This window comes from Cydia pomonella, chromosome 27 (assembly GCF_033807575.1).
Source record: "Cydia pomonella isolate Wapato2018A chromosome 27, ilCydPomo1, whole genome shotgun sequence".
Classification (NCBI taxonomy): Eukaryota; Metazoa; Arthropoda; class Insecta; order Lepidoptera; family Tortricidae; genus Cydia; species Cydia pomonella.
In genome coordinates this window covers 3,480,538-3,493,083 of record NC_084729.1, presented here as the reverse complement: position 1 = coordinate 3,493,083, position 12,546 = coordinate 3,480,538, and the positions used below count along the sequence as shown (strand labels likewise).

The 12,546-nt window shown below is 39.6% G+C and overlaps 2 protein-coding genes across 2 annotated transcripts in view; both read right to left on the bottom strand.

Annotated features, from left to right (window-relative positions):
* The window catches only part of LOC133532768 (adenylyltransferase and sulfurtransferase MOCS3), a 230,477-nt gene that overhangs the window by 38,606 nt on the left and 179,325 nt on the right, over positions 1 to 12,546 (bottom strand). The window lies entirely within an intron of this gene.
* LOC133532825 (la-related protein 1) overlaps positions 10,925 to 12,546 on the bottom strand; it is a 109,914-nt gene continuing 108,292 nt past the window's right edge. Inside the window, exon 29 of the mRNA XM_061871676.1 lies at positions 10,925 to 11,264. Coding sequence (XP_061727660.1) covers positions 10,940 to 11,264 — 325 coding nt within the window. The 3' untranslated portion in view covers positions 10,925 to 10,939. The remainder of the gene's footprint in view (positions 11,265 to 12,546) is intronic.

Genomic DNA, 12,546 nt, shown 5'->3' with positions numbered 1-12,546 from the left:
CAACACCTCGGCCGCCCCGATATATATGGCGAGTGTACGGAATACCATCCGCACCTCTGCGACTACTCTATATTACAACCGAATTGAATTTGAAATGAAAAACGAGCAACCGGCTCCGACCTTAATGTACAATATCACTTAAAATTACAGCAAGATATTTTTTTTTGTATATTTTCCATTTATACAATAATCCTATGATTTAACTTCAGCTTTTTACGTCGTCTCCTTTGGCGTACTTACGAAAGAAAATAGCAACAATTAATAAAACAACTTAACAATAATGTCATAAGACTTAAGTGTAGACTTTGATTTTGGACGAGTCTCTATTCAAAACTCATGCATGCATAAATCAAAAACACTTTATTAATCGTGTTACCTGTCAAAAAATCTTCTAAGTCTAGAGACCTCGTCCAAAAAGTCTAGGTCTTACGCTGGACCGCTTCAAACTAAGTTTTAGTCGTACTTAACTTGGTCAAAACTAATCTAAAACACCATCGGGGGACGGCAACTCAAAGAAAGACTGCCGGCAGGAGTCTTGAACTTACGTCTTACAAACTTAAATTTGACATGAATGCTTTCCCGGTCGCATATAAAATACCCCAAGAATAAGCTGAATATAAGGTAGAACTAGGCCTTATTAGCCTTTCATTTGTATTCTTATAACGCACGCTAAATAACACGAAATACAAATTTACCTAAAATCGAAATCATTCAGTGTGCGAATAGGTGTAAATTTTGCACCACGCAAATCTATGTCTAAGGGAGCATAAGAGTTTACCCTGTCGTGTACAGACGACAATCTGAGTATATGCTGTCGTATATATACGACAATGTCGTTCAAGAACCATGCCGACAGTCATTTTGGACACAGAAATCGACAAAATAAACTATAGTGCATACAGCTAACATTATTATTGCTAAAAATACGCGGTAATTTGGAACAAAGTTTACGAAATTGCATTAACGATTCCCGTGTCATTTATTACGATATAGGAACTATTATATAAGAAATGAAGAAGCGATCGAAGCTGTCTTTACGACATACAACTATATAAGAATAAGTATTAATCTCCAGTATTGTTTTTAGAATAATAATCAAAGGCAGATTAATAAAAATGTATGAGCGCCCGGTGACAGGCCTCTACACGAATTTGGACCTTAAACTGATCAGGAAAGTTTAAAATCACTATAAGGTCGTTCTTTAATTGCATCTTTCTTCTTAAATCCACTCCAAACTAGCGTTTTTTGAGCGTCGGCGTCTAGTCAACGTTATAGAAAATGGCGTCGCTGCGCAGTTGCGTCGAGCAGCAGCCATAGAGTTGACTAGACGCCGACGCTCGGGAGACGCTAGTGTGGGGTGGTTCTTAATGTAAATGATAATGATACGCATGCGGTAATCAAATCATACTACTCTAAGTTAAAATCATAAGTAATTGGTAGTTAAAATTTTATTTTACGGGCATAACAACCGTTAATATAAAAATTAAAAACTTAAAAATGAGAATGTCTTGAATTTATTCTAAAAACAACACCGGAGTATGGTGCGCAAGTCGTGAGTCGAATCTGCAACATATATGTCCCCGTTTAACGGGAAAAGTATTGCTGTCGAAACTTAACGCACCAGGCATCAGGTTCCCGCAAACTTTTACAATTGGTGCCTTGACCAGGATATCAAATTAAGCAACGTTTTCGCTGACGCGTATAGACAACTGAGTGTAAAGCTTATATTGGGCATAGGGCGAAATTACGCGAATTCTTCTGCCATGTCCGATAATATCGCGCGCGTCGAGAGTTTCGAGACTAATAGAACGACGTGCGACGTTGTCAGACATGTAAAGGCTTTGCATTTTTATGTCAAACTCATACTGGATACAATTTTGCCAATAATAAAGTTTTGACATGTGTCAGATTACTAAGTATCCTGGCTATTCTTAAACGGCAAGTTAGTAGTGAATGCCTTAGAAAATTGTAATCGTCAAGTTTGCGGCACTGGAAAAATAAAACCTATTTTTAAAAAGCACACTTATTAACTAAGAAAAAACGCACACTGGATTTTAGTGCTCTCTACAGTTTTTTTTTTAAGTATCCGGTATTTCGAGTGCATTATCCAAGATGAATAATTTAAAACCTATTTGTTTGAATGTATGTGCTAATTCCGTAATTTTATTCAAAGGTTAACACTTTAATGTTGTTTTGGCCTATACTAAATTTATCTAGAATAATTTTAACCTTGTTATTAACCCCAAAATTAGTCTATTAGTGATAACAGCCAATGAATCTACCATACGCTGACATTAATATAAAAATATTTATTAACTAAATGTGGAATTACATCAATTCCAAATGTCTTGCATGCAAGTCTTATGACTACATCAAAGCTAGAAATAATATTACGATTATTTTTAAAGGCACCAATCGTAACTATTGTACTTGTATTGCAGTGTTTTTCAACAATTAGGCAAATTTTGAATGCTGAATATATAGATCATAATGATCAACATTTACGGCCACCCCACACTAGCGTCTCCCGAGCGTCGGCGTCTAGTCAACTCTATGGCTGCTGCTCGACACAACGTTGGCGCCACTGCGCAGCGACGCCATTTTCCATAGCGCTGATTAGACGCTGACACTCAAAAAACGCTAGTGTGGGGTGGCACAAACCCCAAAATCGAAAAAATCTTGTATCTCATAGAAATCTTATCAGCAAAAATGTATGATTGAGACAATACCTTTTCTCGACGTCGAGGTTTGTCCCATAGTAAAAATTGCTCAATATGAGAAACTTAACCCCACAAAATATGTCTAAGGGTTGTAGAAACCCTGTATTACAAGTATGCCAACTTCTCAAAAACAAGTCATGACATACGTCATTCATGTCGGATGACGCACTCGCACCGTCACGTCATTTTTCATCGTCCAAGTTTATTGAGCAAGTTAATTATTACGATACAAAAAAAATGCTAGCATCCGAAAACATTCCACTGACAAGCGTAAAAATGCAGAGAACGCGTGAAGGCCGCTCACTACCAATTATTATTTTAGCATCTTTACAAAAAACATGCTTTTATCTTTTTCATGCAGCCAAAACTGTGCGTTATATTTTCATGTAGCTAAATCACATTTTACAATATAATAGACTTTACGCTCTCATTTTAAAACGATACGCTTAATTTACACGAAACTTTGCGTGATCATTTAATTAACATATATCTATGTCTGATAATAGTTACCGTTGCTCAAAATTATTATACAAAGAAAATATACTGAACAGAAGTTTTAAAAATATACCGAATAGAAGTTCTGAAAATATACCGAATAGAAGTTTTGATGTAAAACTTCAACTTGCGCTTTTTTTTGTACATTAATTTATTGCCACGAAGACTACCTAGTACCAGACATAATGGTGCTCCCACATTGGCCGTTATAAAATGTCATATAACATCGTGTGACAGGGACAACACAATAAATTACTATCATGATGTCCCTGTCACATGATGTTGTATAACATTTTATAACAGCCAATGTGGGAGCACCATAAGATATATGTGTCATATTTATAGACATATATATATAATTATGTTACTTGAATGTTCACGTAAAATTACATGTTATTTTAGAAAGTCGTTTTGAAATGAGAGCGTAACCTCGATTGTGTTACGGCTAGGTTCGTAACTTTCACCTAAGTATAATTTAACGTTGCAAGTTAAAATTGTACTTATATCATAGCAACTACCCGCACTAAGCTACAATGAAAACAAGGTAGCAGCATGGGCTTCTTTATTTTTATCTTGTTACTTAAAAATTGTACGATCAGACTGGTCTTAAGTCTGTTTTTTTTTCAGATTAGGAATTATATAACCTCAAAAGTAGTGATAACTTTTTCCTACAAAATTAAATCTGAGAAACTATGCACATTATTGTGTCGTTTACATATTATTGTACCGCAATATCAGATATCATAGGAACCCTAGCATTTTGGAAGAAAAAGTTAATTATACCTTTGAGCTTAGAAAGTTCTAATCTAAAAAAACGGGATATAGTAAAGAACTACCCATGCTGTAGTATTTCATAATTGCTTGCCAGTAGTTGAAAGCAAATGCTAGTAAAACACCAATTAAACAAATATATTTCATAAAATGCTTCGTTTGAACGTTCAATTGGCATTATTTATAATATAATACAAAATAGCACGATTACAATATTTAACAGTTTATTATTATTATATACATACGCATTTCATCTCAATGCTATCTCATATTATACGCGGAGTTTAAACAGTAATGTGTGCTGTGTTGTGTCATAAAGGATAGTGGCAGTATACGGCAGACCCGGACAAACAGACAGACATGCAGACATTTCTGAACTGTGCACACGTACTCGTCGAAATCGAATTTAAAGTAGACATACTAACATTAAACTAGTTTTATAGTTTAAACACGTGTTTTTAATAATTCGCGCGACGCTAACCGGTTCTCTCAACGCGCGTGCGGCGCGGCGCGCGGCAGTACGCGGCGCGCGGCCGTCGTGAACGCCGCTCGCACTGTTAGTGCTTGAGAAAGGAGACCTAGGCTCTCCGAAAGATGTCGCGCGAGTGACTAAAAACTAAGTTAAACCGTAAAATTGGTTTATTCAAAATAATCTCAGTTTTGTATTATTTACGTTAAATACAAAACAGACCTTTTAGGGGTCACTTTATTTAAAATTGTACGCTACTTTTTACTCAAAATTGGGAATTTTCATGTTATTTCTACTCATAATTACGAGCTTTTTATATCCTAATACAAAAAAAAAAAACTATCCCAAAATTTTTGTACATTTTTCGTTCCTTTCATTCCGTTACCGCCATACAAAATCTATGAAAAATGATAACAGAATAAAAATAAAAATATTGGGACACTTTTTCGGAGCTCGAGATTTTGAATACAAATAGCAAAAACAATCCCAACTTTGACAAAAACGCACTTTAAATAAAGTTGCCTTTTGACATAAGTCTAAATTCCTTGTTTATCCGTCTACGCAACTCTGCACCGTATTAACCGTGACAAAGTATGGAAGTGCTACCACAAACTACAAATAATGAAAATTAGTTGTTTACAAAAGCCCTTCCACACTTTGGCACGTCAAAATAAGTTCAAAGTTAGCTTGGACCGACTCTAGTCTGCTTTTTCAGCTAAGAAATGTCTGTAAATCATTAACAATAACAGTTCATTCGGGACCTGCAACTCATAGTCAAATATATATCAGAAAAATCACACTTTGTTTTCCAAAACCAGAGCTTACATAAAAGCCTACACCGCTTTACACAGGCAAGCCAGTCTTGAGAAAATTTACAATTTCGATCCTCAAAAAAAGTCTATATTTCTTTTATCTAGTTTCCATTAGACTATCGGCGAAATATCAACAACTGTACATTTTACATTGCCTACGAGAACCTACAAATAACGTGTCAGAATCACATCAAAACTGACACTTAGTGTTGCCATGACAAAAAAAACCTTAACTAGACAAGCGAACAAAAAAACTTAACTATTTTTTTTATATATTATTAATTATATACTAGGAAAATGAATATAATTAAGATGACTGCAATTTGAAGTTCGGCTCGAATATGGTACAATGTCAAAAATATAATATATGTTTGTTAATATGTAGCTTACACTATAAGCCGTGACGCGCGTTAGTCGCGCGACTGTCGCGCGTTAGTCGCCTCGCGTTGTTTATTGTCGATGCGTACAAGCTGCAACAAGGGAAACGCATATTTTAATAACAATTATACAGAATCATATAATACTCTATTAGGGTGCTTTGGGGTAATTTCCAATCCTTCTTCCTCGCGTTGTCCCAGCATTTTTGCCACGGCTCATGGGAGCCTGGGGTCCACTTGACAACTAATCCCCAGAATTGGCGTGGGCACTAGTTTTTACGAAAGCGACTGCCATCTGGCTTTCCAACCCAGAGGGTATACAAACTAGGCCTTATTGGGATTAGTCCGGTTTCCTCACGATGTTTTCCTTCACCGAAAAGCGACTGGTAAATATCAAATGACATTTCTAACATAAGTTCCGAAAACCTTATTGGTACAAGTCGGGGTTTGAACCCACGACCTCCGGATTGAAAGTCGCATGCTCTTACCGCTAGGCCACCAGCGCCTTTGGGGTAATTTCGAATGCGTGTTAATTTTAAAGTAAGCATTGTACTAGCGTAAGTGTTGTCAAAGTAGATCAGTGATTTTTGTTTACTAGATTACCTTGCATTTGAAGTTACCCCTAAGCACTTTATTGTGGCTATGTCCGGTAGGAGGAGCATTAAACCTTTTAAGAATTAAGTCAGTCATTACTAGGTATTTATAGGGCATTATTACACAAATTGACTGTCCCACAATAAGCTCAATAAGGCTGGTGTTGTGGGTACTTAGACAACGACATATATTATATATAAAGATTTATAAATACTTAAATATATACAAAACACCCATGACTCAGGAACAGATATTTGTGCTTATCACACGAATAAACGCCTTTACCAGGATTTGAACCCGGGACCGTCGGCTGCATAGGCAGGGTCACTGGGTAGTGACCCTGCCTATGGAGCCGATGCCTGCCTGGTAAGGGCATTTATTCGTGTGATTAAGCACGGATAGCTGTTCCTGAGTCATGGGTGTTTTTTGTATATTTAAGTACCCACAACACTATAATGACCCATTATAATGATTTCATTACAAAACAGTATAATGAACTATAATGAATTTGAAACCACACGAAAAAACCGAACGATAAAACATTTATATGATCGATATCGATAAAAAGTCATTACTCATTATAGTTAATTATAATAGAAAAAGTCAGAGCAAATCGCCTAGCGTGGTATAGGCATGTGATGTGTCGGGATGAAAGTCACGTGACGAGAAAGGTATTACGAATGAATGTGGAGGGACGGAACGGGAGAGGAAAACCTAGGAAACGGTGGATGGATTATTATTTATTATTATTATTATTTATTATTTATTTCCAAAATAGTTGTACAGCATAACAGTATATACTAAGTCACCGCAAAACTACAAACAAATTGAAACAAAAATAGGTTAACTAATAATATTATGTAGGTACAATTACTAATTAGGCATCGACAGTTTCTAGGCAGGTTACCACTCTAAGATATAACAACCACATTCAAACAGTTGAAGGACGATTATGTGAGAGAAGACACGAAACGAACGCGAGTGAACGATGAGATGACGGGTGACAGAAAGATATGGACGGAAAAGACATGCTGCGCCAACCCCAAATGAATGGGATAAGTCGGGAATCCATAATGTATACGATTATAGTTCGGTTTACGAAATCTGAATTCAGCCATTAAAAGTAGAATAGTATTTTATGCAACCGTTGTTTAAGAGAGGTCAATAAAGGCGAGTGGTGAGTAACAATTTGCGGCGAAGCCGAAAATTGTTAATAAAGACGCCACGAGTACTTTTTGACTCGGTTAAACAACGTTACATACAATATTTTTTCTACGACCAAGCACTTTGAAATAAAATTGTAAATTTATCAAATATTTTCCATGTCATCTATCGCGATTTTGAAGGCAGTAAGTTTTTAGTTCTTGGGCCATCACTGATATTTCTTTAGGCATAGACACTAACTGTTCGCCTTCATCTATTTTAACTTGAAAGACACGCTGTTTTTTAACACAAAAGTGTAGTGTTTATTCGAAAACCACATTCAAGAAACAGCAAAGAATGGAGGGCACGGGCGGGAAAATGAATGAATGAAATTAAAAAAACTTGTCTATGGTTCAATTATTTGTCAGAGATGACATTTAAAATAAGGTTGGCAACAATGTATTTCATACAATATTTTTAAAGCGGTCATTTCACGAAGTATCGAAAAGTGCCAAAAAGATACTGCGTGTATGCACAAATGCGTTTTTGGGGAATAGATTAAACTTGTCTTGACAACTATAGGTAGCGTGCATGAACTGTAGGAGGCAGCACAGGAGCCGTCAGATTTTTGGCGCGAGGCGTAAATGTGATGTTTACTGTTCCGATGTAGCCCACAAGATGGCAGAACCTACTATGCACAAGAAAACACGCGACGTGTATATGTGCAAGTTTATGGTTCCGATTCAGGTCACAAGATGGCAGACGCTTCAACGCGCACGGTCCCTATAAGGTAGGGTTTTAAAGATGTGTGCACGACCCTTTAAATGACAAATAAAAGTACGGGAGTAGAAAAAAATATAAAAGCTCACCTAGGCTGTATACAGCATTGCGGCTGCAGGCCAACGCCCGCCGGCGACACTACAGCGAGCACTACAACGAGCGTGTCCATGCACTACACAGTCACTGACGCACGCGGCGCGCCATCACTGCGGCGCGCCGCCCGGGGCCGCGGGCTCGGCCTTGCTCGAGGGCGGCGCTGTGGGCAGATACAATATCATATCATATCATATATTTATTGCGGTCACGTTGGTACAAAAAAATAACAGGTGAAATTTACAAAATTAAAGCAGAAGATGCCCTGTTAGGGTATTGCAAAACTATAACTAAAATCACACACAAAAAAATAAATAAAAGTACATAATCAAAATAATCTTGTATTGAATAAAAGGGTGAATCAACTTTTTTTGTTTTGTTATCCTGTCCCGTTGTCCAAGGGACAACAGTGGCACAGTTTGTTTGAAGAGACGTTGTATGCCGTTCTATTAACATACTTAGTAGGGGGCCCATTATGGACATTGGTTATAACGACCACAAAAACGCAAGTTTGATACATTTAAGTACCATAAAATCAGTATTTCAATGAACTTTTGTCCCCTGGACAACTAATCGTAACCATGGCAACGAGTGACGCTAAAAAGTTGATTCTCCCAAAAACAGTTTTCTATTAAATATTTTTTCAAACTGTTAACAAATTTACCATATTTTTCCTCTTTGGTTATCTCTTTAGGCAGGTTATTGTAAGCTCGTATAGTTGTCATATGGGGACTCTTACTGCTCATTTGCAAGTTACTAGACTACTTGGTAGGGCTAATCTGTCTTTATGACGTAGGTTCATGTGATAATCAATGATCTTTGGCCTTAGAATATAGGATTGGGTGTTTTCGTTATAATATGTTATATAAACATGAAAAAAAAAAGTATGTGAAGTCCCCAATCCGCATTGGGCTAGCGTGGGAACGTGAGAGGCTTGTGCCCAGCAGTGGGACGTACGTAGGCTGAATTATTATTATTTTAACGATTAGAAGGGTCCACACAGAGCGAGAATACGCGCGAGGCAATTTCCTCACGCACAAACCGGCCAGTGTAGACGGGGCATTCAGGCGTGGACCCGCCTTATTACCGATTTTTAAAGTTACCCTGTTATCAAAGTTACCCGAATGCATTTAGAAGATTTAGGGCCAGTTACACCAACCAAACTTAGCGAACTCATTAACGTCAGGCAGCAGAGAGGTATGAAACTTCCCATATAATAAAATTTAGCGAACGCTTTAACTGTGACATATGGTTTGATGCAACCGACCCTAATTTAGTAAAACAATGTGTATGTTTAATATATCGAAAACTAATCGAGATTTAAGAGGTTTTACTAGTTCTTTTTTCTCTTTAACTAGAATTAATTATGACGGGGACATTGATGTAAATTAGAAATAGCAGCGACCCTAGAATGCTTCCTTGTAGTACACCTACATTAATGGTGGTATAATCAGAAAACGCTTTGGACGGCTATTTGTTTTAAGCACAATAACAACTGATATCAGATATGCTCGGTACTAAATAGATATTACTTTCGTAGTCACTCTTATAAAGAGCCTATAAAGTGTCCCACTGTTGGGCAAAGGCCTCCCCCCTAGACTTCCAATCTTCCCGATGAACTGCAGCATCCGTCCAGTTGTTGATAAATGCGTCCAGGTCGTCCCGCCATCTCCTCTTAGGCCGACCATGCCGGCGTTTACGTTGTGGCGCCCACTCCGTGGCTAGTTTAGCCCACCTTTGTGGATGCATACGTCGTACATGGCCTGCCCAGTCCCACTTTAGCCTGGCAGTTTTGACCCCAACGTCGACGATGTCTGTTTTGGTGTGCAACGTAGTGTTTCGGATCCGGTCAATCCTTTTCACCCCAAGCATGTTGCGCTCCATGGCTCTTTGGCAAACCTTCAGTTTGGTCTTTTGTAACTCGGTAAGGGACCACGTTTGAGCACCGTAAGTGAGGATTGGCAGTATGCACATGTCGACGAGCCTCCGCTTAAGAGCTAATGGAAGTTATTATGAATAATAATATAAGTTCTTTAAGTAAACGTGATGATGAGAAAAACAGTCAAAGGCCTTAGAGAAATCTACAAAAAAAAGTATTTTATATTATCTTTTTTTTAATTCGCCTAGTTTTAGAGTTAATACCAATTTAAAAAAACGTTTATTTATTATGTTTCAGTGCATAACGCCTTTTTGATAGCGATGTCGCCACTTTGGGACCTAGTCTAGACGTCCTTATTGACAAATATCAAAGAGACAAGAAACATTTTCAATAGACTAGTTTTTTCGAAAAAAAAAAGCACCATTTTAGGTTAATCCATATTTTTCCAAGAACATGCACTTACTATGTATAAAAACAAAAAAAAATATTTATGGCTGAATTGACTTAAATTTGCATAGCATTTTTTTTTTCTTATGACCTCGGGAAAACATGGTTAATTTTTTTCCGTTTCCTCGCGGGCATCTTGTATATAACGCGTCATCGTAAATCTTACTGAATGCATGAAGGTTTATATTACACAGGAACCGTGGCTGTTTTTGTCGATGAAAGGATTAAAGAGTATCAGTGACGTCATGACAGTTGGTAAGGTTTAGGGGTATTCTGCCTTTTTGCCGAAAATTGTATTGCCGAATTTCACTTACCAACCAACTTTTTGCAGAAGTGGCCAAATAACTTTTACCAAATAATTATTTCGCATCCATTTCATTTCCCAATCCCATAGTCGAGAAATGAAAATTGCGTACAGGTTGAGTTAGGTTAAGTTGGATTACGTAAAGTTGGGAAATGAAATTCGCCCAAATGAAACTTCTGCGAAAAGTTGGTTGGGAAGTGAAATACGGCAATACAATTTTCGGCGAAAAGGCAGAGAACCAAGGTTTAGGAACAGTCAGCGAAGTGTGGGGGGGGGGGTCAGTGTACTCACGTCGGGGGCGCGCGCCGGCCACGACGCTCTGCGCGCCGCACGAGCCGGCGCGGCCGCGGTTGTTGCTGCTGCTGGAGGGCGCTGGGCGGCTGGAAATTTATAATTAACGTTAAAAAAAAATACAACATATCCGATAATTAATGAAACAGACAGTAATGTCAAACCTGCTTACTGTATTACTACTTATTGTATTTTTTTTTCTCCTCTGAAGACTAGTAAATAGATTTTAAGTATGGCTCATGATTTCATTTTCTTTATGCTGTTAGTATGTATGTTAACATTATGTACTTAATAATGAACCTCCAGGTCTATGATTCTTAAGTATGTTAAGTAATCTACATTGTACTTCAAATTCATTTGTATATGTGACTGTTTGTGTTCTAAATAAATTAAAAAAATAATAATAATAATAATAACGTGAAATAATAATGTAATCATACATTTGTGGGTTCATTTCATGATCGGCCTGATCTTACAATTGCTCGCTGACAATAACGATATTAATAATAACATTAACAACAATTGGAAAGAGAGCCTATTAGGTGTTAGAGGGCTGATTGTAAATAGGGCAATAAAGGAAGCAGTACCTGAAGGGCCTGCTGGCGTGGTTGCGCTCGCTCTCGGACACGGAGCGGTGGCGGTCGTAGGGGCGCGCGTGCGGCCCGCGGCCCGGCGCCGCGCCGCCCTGCGCGGCCAGCAGCTCGTCCAGCTGCGGCTGCACACCAATAAAGGAAGCAGTACCTGAAGGGCCTGCTGGCGTGGTTGCGCTCGCTCTCGGACACGGAGCGGTGGCGGTCGTAGGGGCGCGCGTGCGGCCCGCGGCCCGGCGCCGCGCCGCCCTGCGCGGCCAGCAGCTCGTCCAGCTGCGGCTGCACACCAATAAAGGAAGCAGTACCTGAAGGGCCTGCTGGCGTGGTTGCGCTCGCTCTCGGACACGGAGCGGTGGCGGTCGTAGGGGCGCGCGTGCGGCCCGCGGCCCGGCGCCGCGCCGCCCTGCGCGGCCAGCAGCTCGTCCAGCTGCGGCTGCACACCAATAAAGGAAGCAGTACCTGAAGGGCCTGCTGGCGTGGTTGCGCTCGCTCTCGGACACGGAGCGGTGGCGGTCGTAGGGGCGCGCGTGCGGCCCGCGGCCCGGCGCCGCGCCGCCCTGCGCGGCCAGCAGCTCGTCCAGCTGCGGCTGCACACCAATAAAGGAAGCAGTACCTGAAGGGCCTGCTGGCGTGGTTGCGCTCGCTCTCGGACACGGAGCGGTGGCGGTCGTAGGGGCGCGCGTGCGGCCCGCGGCCCGGCGCCGCGCCGCCCTGCGCGGCCAGCAGCTCGTCCAGCTGCGGCTGCACACCAATAAAGGAAGCAGTACCTGAAGGGCCTGCT